The 22,679-nt window shown below is 30.2% G+C and overlaps 2 protein-coding genes across 3 annotated transcripts; both read right to left on the bottom strand.

Annotated features, from left to right (window-relative positions):
• Nucleotides 1-12,208: 12,208 nt before the first annotated feature.
• LOC112789086 (ubiquitin-conjugating enzyme E2 28) lies at nt 12,209-14,499 on the bottom strand. Its single transcript, XM_025830839.3, has 4 exons — nt 13,616-14,499; nt 13,223-13,350; nt 12,646-12,750; nt 12,209-12,553 (listed from the first exon to the last, which is right to left on the bottom strand). Exons 1-4 carry the CDS (start codon nt 13,683-13,685, stop codon nt 12,410-12,412), a joined length of 447 nt encoding a protein of 148 aa, XP_025686624.1. The 5' UTR covers nt 13,686-14,499; the 3' UTR covers nt 12,209-12,409.
• Nucleotides 14,500-14,627: 128 nt separating this feature from the next.
• Nucleotides 14,628-17,739, bottom strand: LOC112789084 (rac-like GTP-binding protein RAC1). 2 transcript variants are annotated; one of them, XM_025830838.2, is made up of 7 exons: nt 17,267-17,739; nt 16,630-16,717; nt 16,435-16,544; nt 16,288-16,351; nt 15,455-15,519; nt 15,238-15,303; nt 14,628-15,154 (listed from the first exon to the last, which is right to left on the bottom strand). In XM_025830838.2, the coding sequence occupies exons 1-7, from the start codon at nt 17,363-17,365 to the stop codon at nt 15,053-15,055; spliced, it is 594 nt and encodes a 197-aa protein (XP_025686623.1). In that variant the 5' UTR covers nt 17,366-17,739; the 3' UTR covers nt 14,628-15,052. The 2 variants fall into 2 exon arrangements, with proteins under 2 accessions (XP_025686623.1, XP_072082474.1); XM_072226373.1 differs by lacking the exons at nt 15,455-15,519; nt 16,288-16,351 and having other exon boundaries at nt 15,238-15,371; nt 16,404-16,544; nt 17,267-17,691.
• Between the last annotated feature and the right edge of the window lie 4,940 nt (nt 17,740-22,679).

The following is a 22,679-nucleotide window of genomic DNA, read 5'->3' as shown; positions in this document are numbered from 1 at the left end:
CTCCTCTAAAATTAAATCAATAAATAAATTAAAATATTTAATTAAAAAATAATTAATCTAAATTAATAGACTAAAAAGTAACGATTTAACTAATATTAATTTAAATGATACTGAATTTTTTTAATTAATATAAAATAATTTTTTTAAATCTCAAATTTACGATAAATTTTATTTAAAAATTTCAAAAATAAATAAGAACTATTAGACTAAAATTAAAATAATTAGCGATAAAAATGGGTAGATTTTTAAATATAAAAAAATATTAATAGAATTATAAAAAGGGTAAAAAAATTAACTTGCAAAAAATTTATTAAATTTGTAAAAAATAAAAAATATCAAATTAATAATGAAATGGAAGTAGAAAAATAATATTATAAAATTTATAAAAAATAATAAAAAGATAAAATAATCCTCTAATAAAATTTTTGTTAAAAATTTAAATTTTAAACAAATTAAAAAATTAGTGTCAAAAAGTTAAAGTAACAATTTCAAAAATATAGCAACACTTTTTAATAGATAATAACCAAGTCAGATCTATAATAAGGGATTGTAAGTTAATTATGGGATGGATTAGAGTGGATTTGGAATTTTTATTAGAGAAGGAATTTATTTCGATGGGAGTTGCAATTAGTTAACCGATTTCATGGGTTATACAAGCTATCAGATATTGACAAACGAGAGAAAAGACAAAATCGTACGGAATTTTGACAGATCAGGCGTTTATTCTACTAATTCATTTGTGCAGATTTTACCGTCTGAAACACTTTTGAAAGACATTACAAGTTATAGTTTCATTAGTTCTATTTTGAGAAACTTGGTACTACCAAAAGTTGAGTTATTCATCTGATTTGTATTAGTTAATAAGGCCAATACTAAGGTCAGATTAAGTAGATTCGGCATTATTGATCAACATGATAATATTTGTGTTTTTTTTAACAAAGTTACTGAAAATTATTATCGCTTGTTTTTCGGGTGTGAATTTACTTGGCAGTTGTGTAATACTTGGTTGGTCACCTACAATAGACTATGGTCAATCTCAAGAACAATCAAGTAACACTTTAATAGTCGAATAGAAACACCCGTAAAAAATAAAGAATAAAATAGGTAGTTGATTGGTTTTTTTACTATCATTTAAAATACGTAGTTAAAAAAATGATAGAATAATCAAAAATCAAGAAATAAATGTATTAAAAATTATCAACAAATCGATTAAAAGTTACAAATAGTAAACTGATTTTAATTTTTTTAATTGTTGATGATAATATAAAAAATAACTATAAATTAATTTATATTTGGTTGATTAACAACTCTTTGTTCTCAAATTACTCCATTTTGTTGTGTTATGTTAGTTTTTGTTCAAAAAAGAAAAAAAAAAACTTGATATGCAGGTACTCTAGTTTCAATTTAGAAAAAAGAAACGTAAGGATTTGACATGTTGATATATAAAATGCAAAACGTTTTTAAAGTGCAAACTAACTTGTTTAACTATTTTTTATGTAACTTTTATAATTATACAACATTATTTAGATAATTTTTGTATAAATAATATACATATTTTTTAAATTTATTTAAAAAATATACGTGAAGAATAAAATTAAAATATTAAATATGTCACCGTAGGATCGAATTCGAATTTGTTCAATCATATTAAAAGATTATTTTTTCCATTTTACTACAAATGTCATGTGAAAATTGTGTTATGCAGGAGTACACAACATGATACATAAACAAGTTATGATTTATAATTGCTTTCAATTTTAAAGCTATAAATAATTCATCAGTAATTTTTTTAAAAAATGTAAAAAAGATTAAGCATTTGACAAAAATCTCTTACTATAATGTTAGTTTGTTTAATTTATAAGGATAGGATATTAAAATTGGACACAAAAACACAAAATTATAATATTTAATAGATAAAATATAAATAAAAATATTATATTTAAAAATATTAAATTAATATATTTTGTGTTTATCTTAATAAAAAAATATTAAAACAATAATAAAAAATACATTTTATTTTTATTTTTTATAAAAATATTAATTTTTATATCTTATTCTCAATATTTTTATTTTGTCCTATCATCAGAATTGATCGTACCTAAATAACTCAAGTTGTGTTGATGATAAAGTTAAGCACGTGCTTCACGAAGGCTTGTTGAATTGAATGACATAATCCATAATCGTGTAATAATTTCCTTCAAAAGTATTTAAAATGATAAAGTCAAGTTAATTAATATTATAGCTACAATAATAATGTTTTGTCTACACTCTACAGATTCTAATACGTCTTTTCTACTTCCTTTTATGGAGGCTACAGGGCATCCAACCATACCGATCCACCAGCCAACAGCTTAACTAAAATAAACTTGCTAATTTGCAAATTAAATAAAAAAGACCTCAACAGAATAGTCATAATTAAATTCTTCATATAATAATAAGAGTAATATTATACATTTAAATTTTTTTATAAATCTTATCCAATCAAATTAACTAATAAAACTTTATGTTAGACTAATTTGATTAGAATTAGTTAACAAAAAAATTTAAATATGTAGTATTATTCTAATAATAAAGAATAAAATATTATGTCATATTTATTAATAAAAATGTGCAATACTTATCATAGTTCTATATTTAATATTTTTTTAAAAAATTATATGTTATATTAAAATGAGTCTCGATATGACATTTTAATAGTGTTTAATACGTTTTTTAGTAACAAAAAGAATTGGTAAATATTATATATATTTTTATAACTAATATTTGATTTCAATTTTAATTTCCTTTGATATATCAAATTTGTTTACAGAGCAATAAACCTAAATAAAGTTGAAGAAAAAAGAGGGGTGATAAAATGAAACTGTTACTATACCTTGAACGTGTTAGTTACTTAGTTTAGTTTAATTCTTTTTAATTTGTTGGTTGCTTCTTCAAATATAATAAGTAAAAATGAAATTAGCGATGAAATCAAAGTTGAACACGTTAAAAATAATTAAACCGATTCATAAACAGGTTATAGGTCCCACAAAGTCAAAGTCCAAATTAAAGTGATGGTAGAAAGCTAGGTTCCTTTCAATTTTTCCACGTTTTCTACCTTGACTTCATGTTCATAATCTATGAGAATTGAGAAAGAATCTACTGTTTCTTTATCGGATATATTAGGTATAACAGAATATTGGATCGGGTTTGGTTTGATTTATAGTAAATAACTGGAGCTTTATTTTCATTTAATTTGTTTAATTGAGGGTACGGTTCTTCTTTCTTCATATAAAAATGAATTATTTTATATAGTTTAATAAATTTAATTTTAATGTATTTACGGTGTAAAATAATTTATAAAATCGTGCAATTTCTTTTATTTTTTTATAATTATTTACGTAATTAATATAAAAAATAATTATTTTTATTAATATGATATTATATAATTAGATGTACGTGTAAAACAGTTTTATATTTTATATTGTTAATGTATTAAAATTAAATTATAATATAATTACATTTAAATTACTATATACAATAAAATATTTAAAAAAAAAAAGCTAAAGTTGAAAAGACAACAAAGTCCAAATTAATATTAACAGGTGTAAGGATTACAAGAAAGAAGACACGAGACAAGTCAACATATTTTCATAAGAATGGATTTTAATTTTATACATGGTCATTGGAATTGATCTGACCTTGGTAAAACCTATATATATTAAAAAATCTGTCTGGTTGTTACATAAATATATGTAGGGTGGCAAAACTATTGCTCTCAAGTCAATCATGATTCAAGAGGATGGGCTTTTTCTTTTTTATACACATTAAAAAAATCATATTACATGTAAATACCAAATCTTCACTTATATAGAATTGAATACAAAAGATATATACATAAATATTATTTGATAGTTGATTTTTGTATATAGTTAATAATGTTAGTAAAAGATTTATTTTTTCTAATTCTAAAAAGATGGACAAACAACCGATCAATTAAAGTAGTAGCCAAACATAATTATTCTATTTGATATGACTTTCTTTGATAAAGTCTTATTAAATTATCAAATATTTTTTTTCTCATCTTACTCTACATATCTAATTCATAAAAATAACGATTTATATTCATAAACTTTGTAAATATTAACAAAAATATGTATTAAATAAAAAAATTAATATTATATCTATAAAAAAAATTTCGTATAATAAAAATACTTAAATTTTAATTTTTTGTTGATTTTTTAATAAAATATTCAAATTACTTCTATTATTTATTTTCAATCTCAACTTCTCTATCGTTTTTTCTTCCAAAAATTTCAAACGTTCACAACTCTTTATTGTCACCAAAAGTATTGCTTCTACCGGATTTGAGGTTAACATCGTGTTCTTGCTCTGTTTTATTATTATGTCAATTCTAGGATTTCTTTTTGCCATCTAAACCCAAAATTCTAATTCAGTGTATTCTCAAATTTAAATAATGGGTAAAAAGAAATCAAAACACCCTTCCCAAACCGACGACTTAGCTTCGTCCTTCTCACTATCGGTATTTTTTCCTCACTCTTTGCTGTCCTACCGAAAACAAACACCACCCTTACGTCTTTATTCTTCGACAACAATTCTTTTTGGAAAAAACTCAATCAACCTTTTCAAAGATCAAACGAACAAATTCAAGTCCCTAATAATATCGGATCTGCACATCACGACATCGACGAAAAAAAAGGAAGAAGAAAATCTTAGAGAATAAGTGACTAAATCCCTATTTTAGTCCCTGAGATTCACGCAATTATTCATTTTGGTCCCCAAAATTCAAAATTACCTATACTGGTCCTCCAGATTCAAGTTTCGGCACCAATATGGTCCCTCAACTTTTTTCGGTGATGATTAGGCAAATGGAGTGCTGAGATGACATATTTCCTGTCATGTTGGACGCTGTCACGGCTAGCTGACATGGCGAGAGTTATATTTGTATCTAATTTAGTCCCTACAATCCTAATTATTTTATTATTTATCTGAGTTATAATGACAAAGTTTTAATAAGGGGGACTAAATTGGATAAAAATACAACCCTCGCTACATTAACTAGCTGTTACAGCGTCCAACGTGACAGGAAGGGTGTCATCTCAGCACTCCATTTGCCTAATCATCACCGGAAAGAGTTGAAGGACCATATTAGTGCCCAAACTTAAATCTGGGGGACCAGTATAGGTAATTTTAAATTTCGGGGACCAAAATGAGTAATCGCGTGAATCTCAGGGACCAAAATGGGGATTTAGTCAGAATAAGTCTTCCACCAATTCTGCAATCAAAGCTTTGAAGAAGAAGAAGAGGAGAAAGTATCATTAATCAATTGAAGAGGTCAAAGACTCAAATTGGCAATTAAAAAGAACGATAGAAAAAAGAAGAAGTAGCAACAGTAGCTTGAGAAAGAGTGGGGCAAAAAAAGTACAGTATAGTGGTGGATGAAAAAAATGAAGTATCTTTGTTGGAAGAAGAAATGGTGGTGAAATATAGAGATAATTTTAGAAATTTTATTAAAAAGTCAATAAAAAATTAGAATTCAAATACTTTTATCACATAGAATCTATCTTTCACATGTATATAATTTTCTTGTTTAATAGATACCATTATTGAATACAAATGATTATTTTTGCTATGCAATTCTCCCTAAATATATTATATCAATGTAAACATACACCAATTGAATTCGCTACATATATGATGCATCTACATACACCAAGTGAATACACCTTTCTTTTTTTATTTCTCGTGCCATGGCATGTCCCTTATATTAACTTGATTCAAACGAATAATTGAATTATTAAAACAGTTCAAGCATCAAAATCACAAGGGTTCCCCACAGTGATGAATAATATACAATGATATTAAATAAGAAAGTTGGTACTAAATACATGGCCTACTCAACTGCATATTTGGAACCACATATTGATGGGGGATATGCCCTATTCTTTCTGGAATAACAACAACCATAAGCCTTTCATTAGATGCTGCCATTCCATATATACAAGACCCTATTGAAATTCTATCATCATCACTGCTATCTTTGAATTCTTTATTATGTGTGGTAATGCCTGTTCAACTGTTTTTGTATATATATATATATACTTTCACATAGGAGCATAAATAGCATTAAACCTAACTACTTTATTATGATTGGTAGGTGTCTAAAGAAACTAATAGTTTTGGCCAATGGAAGCTGATGAATGAAGAATAGTGGTGTGTGGTTTCTTCACTATTTGATGAAATTGATTGACATAAAGGCAAATTAAACCTAGTTTCATTCATGATTAATCAACTTGGATTAGATGTGTCATTTTAAGAATAATAGAGGACTTCTTTTTTAAATTATTTAAGTGTCAATATATACCTCAACCTCATGTACAAAATATGAAACATACGCTGATCTGTGCTTCCATTTTCATTAGGAGTAGCAACCACCCTTTGAAAAAAAAATTGAAGTTAAAAAAACTTGGCTTATCACACTAGCAAACTGATTCATAGCATTTGATTTTCCTACTAAACTATTATTAGAATTCAGATTAAGAGCGCTTAACTCAATCTCAAAATTATTAGTTCATCAGGTAAAAAATGTCTTTCACTCTCAAGTCTTAATTATTATTTTTTTATAAAAAAAACTTTTATTTAAAAAAATAGTGAAACAACACCTACAAATTACAGAGAACATATTAGATTTAAGACTAAAAGAAATAGATAATTTCTATAATGAACTATGGTTTGAGAAGAAGATATAGTTTGATTTTAAATAATTTTATAAGATAAAAATAGAGACAAATTACAATTTCTTTTGTTTCTAATTCTATACGAAAAATGTTGTAACATAAAAAATTCTTCTCTTCTTCTCCAAATAAATCTAAAAGTTTTCTGAAGATATTTTTATACCAATGACAAATTTTTCTTATCTTCATTATATACTTATAATATCATATCTAAAATATCTATAAAGAGGACTAATACATCACAAAAGAAAGAAAAATAACTTCAAAATTTTTTTGAAAATATTTCAACTATCTTTTTTTTAAATCACTTTTTTTACATTAACATAATGGTAGAAAGAATATTGTCTCTAGATTTAAATTTGTCTAGTGAGAGATGTGATTAGCAAAGAGTAAAAATGAGATTATAAGTGTAGAACAAGAAAAAGGATAAATGATAAAGAAGAAGAGAAAGAAAAGAGAAAGAGATTGAAACGGGGAGAGAGCTAGAACTAACAATGGGTAGGGTATGGTAGGGTTTAGACTCTACCCTAACCCTACCTGCGTATTGAAAATTTGTTTAAATTCTACTATATTTTACTCGCAAGTTGAGAATATCTCAACCCTAACTTTACCGCACCCTAAAGTTCTAAACCCTACTTTATCTGATCCTATCCGCAGAAACAAAAAAAAATCAAACAAATATAAATTCAACCATTCCAAATTTCATACATATTAATAAAATAGAAAAAAATTAAGTTCAAATTAAAATTAAAAACAATAAAATCTTAAATAAATTCAACATAAAATTATAAATAATATGATCATCAACTAGCTTAGTGATTATTTTAAGTTTTTATAAGAGGAAGATTGTGAGTACAAGACTCATTTTCTTTACTACATAAATAACTTTTACATATATATTATATAATATATTAAAAGTGCGGGTAGAGTAGGATAGGGTAAACCCTAAACTCGTACCCTACCCTATCCACGGACAAATTTACACCTTACCTTATCTTATCCGCAGCGGGTAGGGTAACAACCCGGCTTTTTTACCTAAATGCGCATATAAAATACTTTAATTCTCAAAATGCGTATGGATGAAAATGTTTCTGAAAATACGCACTGCCATTTCTTGGCCTGCACCCGTGAAATAGATCTCAACACCATTTCACTCTAGGTGCCCACGAAATGGGTAAACCATATCAGGTTCAGCTCCCACGAAATGGCAAGCCCATTTCCTTGGTAGCAGCAGTAAAATAGAAGGAGCAACTCTGGGACACCAGTCGCGAAATGCGTGCAATACCGAGGTGAGTTGGACACTCCATGTCTCTTGTACCGCATACGAAATATGACATAATATGTGTGTACTACACATGAATTGGAACAACGGCTAGACTATAAAAACCCTTCTCCAGCAGATCTAAACCCACTGCACATTTCCAATTCTCACTTCTACCCTTTCTTCTTCTCCAAAAATTCCACTTTCATAGAAGCTGCTTTCATTAATTTTTTAGTGTCATAATGGCATCTGAACACATTTATGTGGTCATATATCCCAACGGAGAAATTTTGTATACAGCTGAGGGCGTGATCTTTATGTGTGATGACCCACTTTGGATAACGATTCTCCCACAATCATCTTTGCAACAACTAAAAAATATTATTTTGACGAACACTGGTTTGATTGGAAAAAAGGAGATCAGTACGCTGATTTACAGGATGTTGGTTGCGGTAGCAAGTTCGTTTACATATCAGAAAATGCGTATTAAATCTGACCAGCACGTGTCGATGATGTTTTCATATCATCGTAGCATCGGAAGCATCTATTCGATGGAACTCTGTGTGAAGCTCCAAGATGTGAGGGACAGCTCATCTAGTTCGAATAACGTGGAGGAAATGCGAAACTCCGGTGCTGGTGAAGGCATTCCGTTTTTGGAGATTGGTAGGGCTCGTAGTCCATCCTTCAACGCCTTCGTGGCCCCCGCCCAAAATGCAGAAATTCCTGATCGACGTCCCTCTCCTACTGTCCATGTCGCATATCCGGAAGGAATGGCCGATGGGTTGGCTGACTCCTCTGAGGAAGATGAGATTGAGGATGATAGCGGAGAGGAAGTAGAAGTTGTTCTGAAAACCCAACCCGTTGAGGGCGAAAGGGTCATCCCAACTGGTGTTGAACCGATAAATGTCGCAAGAGTTGGAGGTCTTTCCAGCAGCACCCCCGATCACTACCTGCACCTGAGTCTTGGTCCAATGAACTCGACAAATGCGGAGGACATACCCAGTAACTATGGTTTGACCGGTGAAATGGAGCTCGAGGTTGGCTTGAAATTCCTGAGTAAGGATGCAGCAATGCTTGCTATTAAGAACTACGATATCCGTCGAAGTGCAGAATTCAAAGTAGTGGAGTCAGATCATACTAGGTATGTTTGTCGATGCAAACTTTTTGGTGACCAATGTTGCTGGATGGTGAGGGTTGCGAAGACGAGGGCGTCCAGATTTTGGGAAGTTCGAAAATACCAAAGGCCTCACAGTTGTTTGGCGTCTGCGACGTTGCAAGATCATGCTCAACTTGATTCAAATGTCATATGCCAGCACATATTCCCCATGGTACAAGCAGACGTGACCATTTGCATAAAGGTGTTGCAGGGATCTGTGGAGTCGGTGTACGGATAGAAATCCCCATGTGGAGCTCCAAGAAATTTGGCAGGCACCCTCGACAGAATACGTGCATCCCTGTACGGCATCCACAGAAACTACCAAAGCCAAGTGTCATTTACACAGGTAGACGAACTTTCAGGGACAAAACAAATTCATGCTAGAACATACAACAGGAAGAATTACCTCGTCCACCTTCAAATTGTCCAACCTCAGACGATGCCTTTGTAAGCGTTGCTCGGCATAGTCATTCTTTCCTTGCTTGCCCTCCCATCTATGAAAGAACACCATGATCATAACCACATTTAAATAAAAATACAAATGAAATAACAACACAAGCTATAAATACGGAAGATATGTAACATAATATATTACGTTTTAGCTAACGGAAACGTGTATGGGCTCATCACGTCGGGTGCCCAGAAAGGAAGCCTGAAGTATATCTAAGACATCAGCAATGTATGACAGCCAGACATTCCATCGACGTTATAATCAGTCGCTACGCACATGTATCTATACAACCAACAGAGCATGGCACTACCCCAACTATATGTACTAATGGCGTCATAGTTTGCCAGGAGAGGAAGATAACGTACGTGAACCGTGTTGTTTGCTTTGTCAGGAAGTAAAACACCACCCAATAAATACATAATGTAACAACGTGCATACCGTTCGAGGGCTTCCTCGGGAGAGTCAAGAAGCATTTGTTGTAGTCTACTCCTAAGCCACTTCAATTTTATGTTATACTTCGTGGTCCCAACATGTTCGTCGGGAACTTCACCGAGGAGTTCCTCACACCATTGCCAAATATCCCTCTGGTGGAACTTACTCCATGACCTTAGAGTGCCGCTCACCGGCTCACCGTCGATTGGTAACCCCACCTGCATGGCAACATCCTCCAAAGTGACAGTACACTCACCCATGGGAGGTGGAATGTGTGGGTCTCAGGGCGCCATCTTTTCACAAGAGCGCTAATCAATGGGTTGTTGTACTCAAAATGCTTTATCAAAGACGCATAATAGAAGCCGGCTCTTCTTAGATACGGCTCAAGCATCTGCCTCCTAATCTCCATACTCGGATCTGCTTCGTCTACAGAAAAAACATCAACCAGTGTGCCATGTGGAGTCAACACACGTGCCGGCTGAAATTGAAATACATCAAAACACAATTATTCAGTTTACAACAATTTTTTATCATTAACAAATTCTTATTTATTTATTAAAAAAAACTCACATTCACATGTAAATGAGCAGAAATGTGAAATTCATCCAACCTATTAAGATTTTCTTCCACGTTAATTCTACTTCCACTCATTTTTTTTAATTAAAAAAATATTTCTCCAGCAGAAAAACTTTTTTTCACCCCACCAACAAAGAAAACTATCCTATACAATCCACTACTTCTCTTCTCTTTTTTAACCTTCGAGTTGGTCCCCTCCCTTCACCCCCTTTTATATTGCTTCACATTCACAAGAGTACAAAAAATTGCCTCCCAATCAATCCAATGCATGCTCGTACGAAAACTGTAAGGAGTTGCTGCCTTCACTGAACCCCTGCCCATTTCGTGTCTGCCACACGTGAGGAGTCACATTTTGTGTGTGCCTCCCAAGAATTGCCTAACTCGTGGATGTCATACGTGACTTGGGCCATTTCGTGTGTGCCATAGGAGAAATGGTGCATTTCGTGTCTGCCATAGGTGATATGGTGTATTTCGTGTGTGCCATGTGTGAGGTGATCCATTTCGTTGCTGATACAAATGAAATGGTTTGTGTTAGTGGCCAAAACCCATTTCGTGGACACCCCCCATAATATGCATCCTATTTTCATTTCGTGTGTGATCCTTGCGAGTTAGCAGTGCGCATTTTCAGAAACATTTCCAGCCATGCGCATTTTGGGAATTAAAGTATTTTACATGCGTATTTAGGTAAAAAAAGTCGTAATAACCCTATCCAAACGGGTTGATTCGAATTGGATACCCACGAATAGGGTATATATTGCCAGCCCTAGAGGAGAGTAAGGTCACTGCGGCCGTGACTGAGGCAGTGGCGACAGTACTCCAGAAAGTTTCATACTTTGTCCTTCACGGGAGAGAGAAAGGGATTTTGGTGTAATTCAAACCCTCTTTAAGCAGGTTGTTTGTTAATAATTATTTACGTTTATAAATAATCGTTAAGATTGTAAACATTTGCAGGTAAATAGCCAATAATAGTGAATTGGATAAATTCTAATATCATATTACAATTAAAATTAAGTGAATCTAATTCAATCTTAAAAGTTAACTCATAAAATAAGAGATATCTAATATTTATAAACAATTTGAGATTTTATTCATAAGAGATGTGAAATATATAATAGATATTAATATAATTAAGCATTAATTTAAAAGTGTTAAAAAAATAAGTTCAAGAACCCTATGGTCCTATGACTCCTATCTTGACAAAGGTAGGGTCAAATATTTGTGTGATCAACAAGTGGATAAGTGATAACTTATGTTAAACATATTTTTTTAGAGATTTTTATTTTTTGGTTATTACTATGGTACCTACAAATTAAGTTGTCTAACACAGACATAAAAGAGTAAAGTTTATTTATAGTTTTTTACTTATCACCAAAAATTGGTCATATTTAGACTAATTAGACAAGAATTTAAAAGTCCCCAATAAAATCTCCTTAATCTCTTTGTAGTAAAGCATGTGCCGAGTTGTAACATAATATAATACCCTTAACAAATGCTATTTCCCTTCTAAAATATCTTATTTTAAAACAGAAAAAAAGTAGTAATTAGTTAGATGCTGACCAACTATTCATTTATTCCAAACATTCACCATGAAGAACATAACAGAAGTTTCAAATCAGAATATCATTTATTTAACTATACTCCAATTACAAAGGTAAAGCCTTAGCCTTGAGATTTGAGAACCAATTCTCACATGAATCCAACATGGCTTAATTTTCCAAAGCCATATTAATTATAATACTTTTCAAAGAGTTGAAGAGACCAAAAAGAGACAAGTCCTGCAACAAGATGTTATTATTGTTTATTTAGCCCATGGCATATTTCTGAGTCCAGCTTCTAGCAGTGGACTCATACTTTATTCTATCAGTCTTGCACATATGAGCAATCTCAGGCACAAGAGGGTCATCAGGATTTGGATCTGTTAGCAATGAACATATTGACAGCAGCACCTGCATAAAATCATTAGCTTTGACAATCAGCATTTATACAACATATCATATCATGAAACAGAACAAGAAAAATATATCCATGCATGCATTACCTTGGATATGGTAAGAGCAGGACTCCATTGTTCTTTCAGTATATCTAGACAAATATTGCCATTACTGTTTATGTTGGGATGGAATACCTTGGTCCTGAATGCAACCTGCAAAAAGTTCACAATTTTTTATATTAATCAGATTCATTCAACCTTTTATTATTTATTGTTCATCCACTTCCCACAGAAAGGACTAATCCTTTTAAGGTTAAGCCTATAGTATAAGACTCCATACATACTGCCAATGATCCAACCCTTTATGATAAAATAAAGTTATAAACATGTTTTGTGATGAAAGTTACCTTCTGATTAAAGCTGCTTTGAATTTAAAAAAAGCTAATCAAAACACAGACCCAGTGCATATATATAAATGAATAGAGAAATGATATTTGAACTACTTTTTTATATATTTCTTTTGTATACCTTCTTTTTATGGTATAAAATACAAATTTTTTTTATCTTCTCTGACATTTTATCAATCATTTTCAAAACTAAAAATGGAAGATGCACAAAAATGGTATATACAAAAATATTGCATATAACATTAATGGATGAATATGGTGAAGTTTTTGGGCTGTACCTTGGGAGGTTTGAAGGGATAATCAGGAGGAAAATGGATAGTGACAAGGAAGACACCACCAGCATAGGGACTGTCATTTGGGCCAATGATTGTTGCTTGCCAATGGAACATGTCCTCACCCACAGGGCCTGAAAAACCCATCATAACAAGTTAGCAATGCAAGTAGATTACAAAACACTGTAGTATTGTTAAAACTGATATTAAAGGCCCAATTCAATCAATAAGGGTGTTGGTGAACTGGTAAAGACACACTAAGGTCCAATAAGAATTCAGGTTCTATTTCTAGATAGAACACCATTTGGGAAGACAAATATGACTATGATTGAGAGTTGAGAGGGATCAATCTCTTTACCTAATAATAATGATAATAAGAGCATGGTTTAAGTTCTTTACCTGCACTGCATGAAGTTGGAGGGTCTCTCTGCAAGTCCTTGAGCTCCTTCAGGATTCTCTTGGATGCCATTCACTTGATATTAGATTTGTGGAAGAAGCAATCAGGAGGGGAATGATTGGAGAAGGCCAAATAATGAAAAGTAGTACAAAGAATTCTATGAGAAAGAAAAAGAGGGTTGAAGCCATATTTAATGGAAGCATATATGTGGTGTTTGAAGAGAGATTGAGTGGAATCAAGATTAGTACCATTTGTCGTTTTTGACCAATGGAAGTGGGCACAGTATATATTCCTCAGGAAAAAGGGGGTATGATAAGATTTTGAGAATCAAACTAGCTTTAGGAAATGGGGAATGTGTGAAAGGTGTTTGCCATTTTACTTGTGTTTTAGGCTGCTCAAACCTTTACCTTGTTCATCTTTCAAAGTTTTAATTAATCATAAGCACTTTAAGTTACTGCTAAGTTGTTTATTTAAGAAGTCATTTTAATAGTTATAACCATATTCATATGACACACTATAAGCACTCATGAATTTTTGGCACCTGTCATAGTGTGATTTATGTAGCCGATTGCATGTTATTGTCTGTTACAATGTATCCAGCATCTGTTGACATTTTCAAACATGTCTCTTTCTTCCTTTTAGGCCTTGAGGTACCCATTTCCTTTGTGAAATGTACCAAATCCTAAAACCAGTGATGCAAGATACAAATCTATTGGATGCCTAATAATAATAGCCAACCATTGAGTATTTGATAAAGTCACAAGTGACAGATGAGTCCAGATTTGTTCTGTGAATCTTAATAATGCAATGCATATTCCCATGCATGCACAAAGTTGCTGACAGCTTAGGATTCTCTTTTTGTTAACTAGCAGCATGCATTTTCCACTTTAATATGGGATTATACTCTCCCTCATAATTCCATAATCATAACCTTCTAGATTGTCAAAGCTTGACACCTTTGATATTTATCCCACACTAAATTAAAATTCAGGGAACAGATGAAAGCATGAACCCTTAATCAAACCAACTATATTTCAGTCTGTTAAGCAGCTAACATAATTACATATACTTAGTTTCATATCAAGGCACATATGCAAGCACTTCCTACATTACATTACATTACAATCCAAATAGAAACCATGTCCACAGAAGGAAATGGTCATTTAATAGTGTCAATACAACAGGTAAAACAGCCCAGAAGAGCACTAGAAGTTTGTTCATGCCAAACATATTGAGATTATGACTGTGTACACAGATCCTACAGCCAGAGAGACAAATAGATTGATGCTTATTAGCGAACCGTAAATGTGGTCAGTTGAGCCGGGCGATTTCTTCCTCTAGGTTGGAAATAGTATATAAGATATAGAATGGCAAAGACTACCAAGAAATGGCTACAGTCATGTCATCCTCTGCCAACTACCAATTTAGAACTGAGAAGATCACAATATGGAACAGGTTTTTTGACCCTTTCTCTTCTTTTTCTTCTGCTTTGGAGGCTGGAGAACTACTTTGATGGCCGCATCAAAAACAGCCTTCACATTCTGTATTCAAAGGCAGATATCGTTAGGGCCGTGATATTATCTAACCTTTGGAACTTTTATAGATGCAGAGAACATATATGTACCTGCTGTGTTTTTGAACTACATTCGATGTAAACTGGAGCACCGATAAGTTTTCTCAGTTCCTCACCCTTCAACAAAGAGAAAATCAGATCACTGATGTATAAAGTAAGCAGATGGTCTCTCTTAAGAACACCAACTGAAGGCTAAAAGGCAATGAAATAAGACACAAAGCGATAGCAATGAATATTGGTAATGGAAGCAATAAAAGCTAGGAAGTACCTGCACTGTGGTGATAGGCGCTGCACCAGGATGATCTTGAAAAAACTGCTTATCATCCCGAAGATCTACACAAGTCGCATATTGGTTGTCAAGAAATGCCCAAGCAAGTTAATAATGACATCTTTACAATGAAACCATTAAATACATATAATTAAGTTAGCAGTTAGCACTATATATGGGAGAAGACAAATTCCAAAAGAAACCATATGAAAAATTGAGACCAGAGACAAAATTTTCAGACTAGGAATTCTACTTTTGTTATTGACTATCAGAAATGGAAATTCTAACGAGTCAATAAGAAACGAACTTATGCAAACACCAGCTCCACCAAGGAAAATTACTCATGTTAGGTAGTAGCAATTTTCTGTCACTTTAAACTTTCTAATACTCTTCATAAATCAAGGTTTTTTCAAGATTTATCAACAGCCATTTAGTTTTTAAAACAATCATTACATTAGCCTTTTAGTTAAACAAGGAGGTAAAGGACAAAATTAAGAAAGCATTCCATGAAATGGTTTGGTATAACTGAATCAATTCTTGATTAAAGTCATGAATTAGGTAACCTTCGAGGATGAACTTTCTTCTCTAAACCACTACTGAATAACAAGCAATCAAAGGGGAAAAAATAACAGCAATGACATTGGAATCCAGAATCTATTCCCCAACTTTCTAATAATGAAAGAAACACAGTACGAGTAAAAGACAGCAATTAGTATGATAATAAGATGAAACTTCACCGGATCACGGAACTACTATCATGCTGAAGGTTATCAGGTAGATAACAAGGGCATCAAACATCAAGAAGGTAAAGAAAGAAAGAACAAGAATCTAACCAAGTTTTGTTCCAACAAGAATAATTGGAACACCAGGAGCATAATGCCTCAACTCAGGAATCCACTGGAAAAGGAGGAAAAGAAAAAATTAGTCCAGAGTAGAGAGAAAAAAGAACAATAATAATAATAAGTATATACCAATCTTACTTTCTTGGCAACATTTTCATAGCTAGCCCTGCTTATGAGAGAGAATGCTAGCAGGAATACATCAGCTCCTCGATAGCTTAAAGGTCTTAATCTATTGTAATCTTCTTGGCCTGTTCCAAAAAATTTGAAAAAAAAAAATCAAAACCAAGACACTCCCGAAACAAGAATTGAGATATAAACAGTGAAATAACTTACCAGCAGTGTCCCACAAACCCAAATTCACAGTGCTCCCATCCACAACCACATTTGCGCTGAAATTGTCAAAGACAGTTGGAACATAATCCTGTTGCCAATGGATACAAAGAAACACAAGATTATTGCAAGAAAAATCTAAGTCCTAATAGCCTGATACACCAATCTCAGCAAAGCAATTTACTTGGAGGGATCATTGTAACTCAGCAGAGCAGAATCATGTCAAACATAAAGACAGCATCTAAGAATCAAAGTCAAAATCAAAGATTTCAATAATTTCCCCCCTTTCACCCAACAAATCAGGCCAAATTAAAAGTCTTTCTAGCAAGTGTACACAATTGATGGAAAAAGAATCACACTTTTTGCTTATTTTGAAGAAATCTTGGCATTATCATGTCCAAATAAAAGGTCCAAACAAATTGACAACGAAAATACACACCAAAAGAAAAAAAAAAGCAAAAACATACATAAAATTTAAAAATTACAAAACAAACCCATTTCACATTTTGAAAAGAACAACCAGCTCAGCTGCATCCACAAAATCCCCCAATATCATCAAATTCACCTCAAAATACAGCTACTTAACACTTGATCCCCTTAGAATGGAGAAAAGAAGAGGAAGAAAGAGGATTGAACTCACAGTAGGGAAAGTGTTGCTGGTGTAGGAGATAAGCATACAAGTCTTGCCAACAGCACCATCACCAACAGTGACACACTTTATGAACCTTGATGCACTCATTTCTGCAGGTAACCTAAGCAACCCACAAACGAAATCTTCCTCAAAATCTGTGCTTCTTTCTTGGGAGATGAACCCTAATGGCTCATGAGGCAATGCTGATGTTCAAGTTCTGAGCTTTGTGCATGCTCAAGAAGGAAAATGGGAGAGCAAAAAGGGGGGTTTGTAAATTGTAGTGTTTTGTTTTGTGTTGAGAGAAAAAATCTGAAAAAAATTGAATTTTTTTGGGAACTTGGTGTGTTGGGCCTCCCTATAGTAGAGACAGCTTCTGCCAGCTATAGATTATTATTTTTATATTTTTATATATTTTTATATATCATACATTCATCATTCATGCCATAATTTCAGCTCATCTTTCTACCAAATTTTTTTAAACCTTTTTTTATATATATAAATATGAATAAATAAATAATGCACCCAACAACTTTCACTTGCTTTTAGCTTTTTTTATTGTCTTATTTTGTTTTATTAAAAACAAAATATATAAATTCGATACACTGATGATTATTTTATTATTAGAGCATATTTTCTAAATTACTTTAATACTTATAAAAAAAATATTTATACATCATTTAAAAAAATCTAATTTTCTTTTTTATTTTTTAATTTATATATGTTCTTTTCATTTCTAAAAGAATTTGAGTATTCAAGATTTAATTATCATATTTATTTAATTTTATTTAAATTAAATCCATTTATTATCTTGAATGTAAATAATTTAAATTAAGAGATTCGAGTTCAAGTCTTCATATTTTTGGAAAAAAAATATTTTAAATATTACAATATTAATTTTTATAATATCAGGTGAATCATCTTTTTAAATCTAAATGTTTAGTCTATCTGTTTAATTTCAATTTTTTTCATGATATATATAGTAAAAAAATAGCAAATATGTTATGTCAACGAAAATATATACATGTGACAATTTTGAGAAATAAAAAAAAATATGTTGACAAATTAAATTAAAACAAAGTCATTGGTTTATCAAAAGCAAAAAAGAATAAGATAATTAGGGTTAGCATGTGAAACTAACACAAACGTGTCTTATGGAATCATTACTTTAAAATACTGGTTTTAACCCTATAAAATCGGTTAAAAGCTTACCTAATTTTTATCGTTTACCGTAAATAAAGAAAAAGTTTTATGTCTAATTAATTGTTTTCCATTTTTATTTTCTTGCCCACTAAAGCTGTTCACCAATATTTAATCACAAGATGTTGGAATTTATTAGGTCCGTGAAGGTCTAAAGCTAAATCGACAAAATGAACAATAAATACAAAAAAAATGTCTTGGAGAATAATAATAGTTTTTTGGATGATATATATGAGAAGAATTATAAATAACCTAGTGAAAATAATCTTAAACTTCATGCATTGATGCAGTTCAATGGATGTACTTATAGAAGACTAGGGCTAGCATCACCAAAGGTGTACATTGGCTTCTTTAATCAATTTACAATTAAATATGAAACAATGCAATCAAGGCGGAGCTAGATAAAATATTAGAAGGGAGTCAAAAATATTTACACAATAAAATAAAATTAAAATAAAATTTTAAAGGGGCTAAATTAAAATTTACATATATTTACATGTAAAAAATTAAAATTATGAAGACCATTGTCCCCTTTCTTTATAAGTAGCTCTGCCCCTAAATATAACATGCATAATAATTTTAAATAATTAAAAAATTCTAAAGTCAATAATCTTCAATATCTTCAGTCTTTAATGTACTTCATAATAAGGGTTATTTGTTATTTATAGACTTCTAACAAAGAAAAATGATTACTTTTTATTTGTCCCTAATTTTGTAAAAAATAAAAGTGGGATTACACGTATTATTAGTCTCACATTTCATATAATAATTTGATAGAAAATTATAGATAAATAATTTCTAATCAACTAACTTTAAATAATTGTTGTTAATAATTATTAATTTTATATTTTTTTAAAATAAAATTTAAATAATCATTAATTAATAACAATTAATTAATATAAAATATAATTTAAAAATATTTTTTGATTTGTTGTTGGTTAAACTTCTGTTGATTACATAACGAAATTGTAATTTAATTTATCAAGTGAGCATATTTTATAGCCTTTTAACTCTTTATTTGTGTAACTTTGTAGCATAATAATAAAATGCAAAGTCAAGTCAACCCATCTTGCCGTCTACTACATGGAAGAGCTTATTATAAGCAATTGCTTTTACAAATGAGAATTGAGAATTAATAATAAGAAGAAATGCCAATGCAAATAAACAACAAATTTTAATAACTATATATGGAAGATTATTATTTGTATGCCATTGAACTTTTAACAAAATTTAAATTCAAGCTTTTTGTTAGCTATGCAAAAATCAACCAAATGAACAAACAAATAATATATATTACATTCATTTTTGTATATTATATTATAATTAATTTTTATCACTTCGATATAGGTCTAATAATTAATTTGATGCTTAATATATACACAAGGCATAAATTGAAATTGGCATGGTAAGGTTGAGATTTTTGTGCCTGAAATGTAGATCTTCCAATAATATAATAAAGATGATAAGAATGGAGAATGCAATAGTAGTAGTACATAGATATGTTCCAATAAGAAGTTAAGAAGCACGTGGAAGATGGTGACTAGAGTGATGAGGATGATGTGAAAGAAAGCAAACAATTACAATTATGTCACAAACAACAGCAAAGAGATAGAATGGACCACACTTTTACTTCATTAGGAAGCCATGTATGTATTCATTTGTATTGTGGGTATGGACGGCAACCTTGGCTTTTAGAGCAACAATTATTTATGTGCAAATTTAATCCATGACAAGGTACTATAGTCATATATACATTATTATCATATCAAACCAGCAACTTCTTTTACAGCACATACATTGCTCCTTTTTGTTATCTACTTGCTCCATCACACTACAAATGCACACATTTAAAGTCCATTAAGAATTAAGATATATCCATATCTCTATACTCTTTTTGTTACTAGCTTTCTACTAAAGTTCAACCATTTCTTAATCTTGTAATAATTTATTTCATCAAATCTTAATATCTTAAAAATTTCTTTTATATCTCTATATATATACTTTAAAAATTTTGTGATCAAACATTTTAGAAAATAAATTGCTGTTTTGTTATCTAAATTTTTTTTATTAATTTAATGTTGATGATAATTAATTATAATAAAAATATATCAGATTAACCATAAAATATTTCTTTCTCATATAAATTGTGATGTTAATAGTTTGGTAAACCAAAACTAAGAGAAAAATAGAATGAAAATTGAGAGAGGTTAAACTAATAAAAAAATATATAAATAACAGTTTTTATTACAATTAAAAAAAACTTTTATATAATATAGAAGTTACTTTTATTATAAATATTCGTTAAAAGGATTATTAAACTACTCTTCTACCTTAACACATGACAATAATAAAGAAGTCTCGTGATCCATAAATTCAGTCATATATAAATTCAGTTCTAATTTTAATCTTTATTATCTTATCTTATCTTATCTTTAGTTATCTTCTTTTCTTATTTTATCTTATCTTTATTTTTATCTTTCGTAGGCAATGCACTATATATATTTAGTTTTATCTTCATAATTCAATGTTCAGTTCAATTCAATCAATCAACAATCAATAAAATTTTTTCATCTTTTCTTTTTCTATTCTTTCACAATTTTATCAAGGATCGAACTAAAATTATTTGCATAATATAAAGACTTGATTAAGAATATTTAAAATTATAGGAATTTGATTAAATTTTTTTTAATAATGTAAAAAAAATTAGTTACAAAAGTCTAAATTGTATGATTTTAAAATAATACAAAATAAACCAAACCTTAAGAGTATTTTCCCCCCAATGTTCACTCTACAATAAGAATGTGAATTTCATTTTGTTTTGGATGGTTGTTGAGTATGATGGCAAAAGAAAGTAAGCTAAGGTTGTTAAGGTGGCTAGTGGTACCACCCACCTAATCAGAGGTTATTTTAGACTTTAGAGGATTACCATTATGTAAAAGTAAAATCATAAACATGAGAAATACTAACTACTTTAATTCTTGTGGACACAAAAGTGGTTTAATTCAGGTCCATCTGCCATTGATTGATTAGTAATTATGAAAGGAATAAGGTAGGAATAATTATCTTCCTAGACAGAGATTAATAGTATAGGCCCAACTACCAAATAAATGAACTACTTAACACAATCTAATTAATTATTAAAAGTATACATAAATAATTCAATTAAAGTCTACCTATTCAAAGCCACGAAAAAGGGCATGGTAGGAATAATTTAATTAAAAGATATAATAATAATTTTATATGTTAATCCTTATTCCCTTGACATGGGAATATACACATCTTTTGGGATGAGTTTAATTTAAAAATTTAAATTTTGACAATAATCATTATCTAAAAAAAATTAACAATAATTTTTTTTTAAATAAATTATTTCTAGGAATTATATTTTAAAGCTTCAAACAAACATTAGAATAATATAATTTCATAGACAATTTTCGAAACTAAAAAATCTTATGATAAAAAATATAAAAATAAATAAAAGCTTACGTTATTAATAATCTCCTTCTAAAATAACCCGCAATATGTAAGGATGATTTTATTTTATTGAAAAATGAAACCAAAACTTACAGATCAGAAATGATACTCATATTTTATTTGGAAAGAATATAATTCACTCCACTTGAACTTCAAAAATCATTAGAAATAATACGCTATTAATTTACCATGTAACCTTTTAGAACTGGTAGATGGATATTCATTAATTAAAGCTCAAACTTTTGTATCGCTAATAAGTTGTAAGATTTTTTTTCCAAGTTACTAATCCATCATGTTCACAGATAAATGTCCACCAACCTTTATTAGCCTCAAAATTCCATTATATTATGATGATGTATCGGATTCCTATTCAGTTCCTACCAAACACCAATGCATATGCTATGAACTAAGCTTTCTAAAGGGACATATATTTTGTATTGAAAACTCCCATTTTCAAAATTTATTTTCCTTTTTAATTTATTACTATATATATATATATATATATATATATATATATATATATCACCTCTTATTCAAAAGGTATCCTAAATTCCATCATAAACAATCTCTTATTAAAATATCTTGGACACTTTTTCATTTATAATTAAGTAAAAGATTTTGCTAACAAATATTGTAAGAGCACAAATTAAAGTTATTTATTTTAAAATTCTTTTTGGATTTTATGTTTTTTTTATAGAATAAATGTTTTAAAAATTAATATTTTAAGAGTTTGATTGGTTTTAATTTTTAT

The sequence above is a fragment of the Arachis hypogaea genome, chromosome 3, assembly GCF_003086295.3.
Source record: "Arachis hypogaea cultivar Tifrunner chromosome 3, arahy.Tifrunner.gnm2.J5K5, whole genome shotgun sequence".
NCBI lineage: Eukaryota > Viridiplantae > Streptophyta > Magnoliopsida > Fabales > Fabaceae > Arachis > Arachis hypogaea.
Note: the sequence above shows the minus strand (reverse complement) of the source record. Positions and strands in the feature narration are given on the sequence as shown.

Bases quoted from the DNA above. Each gene is read 5' to 3' on its own strand.
- LOC112789084 (XM_025830838.2), bottom strand. From the start codon at position 17,365: ATGAGTGCATCAAGGTTCATAAAGTGTGTCACTGTTGGTGATGGTGCT. The intron at 16,718-17,266 runs GTGAGTTCAATC...CATTGGCAACAG, and splicing joins CCAGCAACACTTTCCCTACT to GATTATGTTCCAACTGTCTT. The intron at 15,520-16,287 runs GTTAGATTCTTG...CGACTTGTGTAG, and splicing joins TCTTGTTGGAACAAAACTTG to ATCTTCGGGATGATAAGCAG.
- LOC112789086 (XM_025830839.3), bottom strand. From the start codon at position 13,685: ATGGCATCCAAGAGAATCCTGAAGGAGCTCAAGGACTTGCAGAGAGAC. The intron at 12,751-13,222 runs GTACAGCCCAAA...AACTTTTTGCAG, and splicing joins ATCCCTTCAAACCTCCCAAG to GTTGCATTCAGGACCAAGGT. The intron at 12,554-12,645 runs GTAATGCATGCA...GATTTTATGCAG, and splicing joins CTGCTCTTACCATATCCAAG to GTGCTGCTGTCAATATGTTC.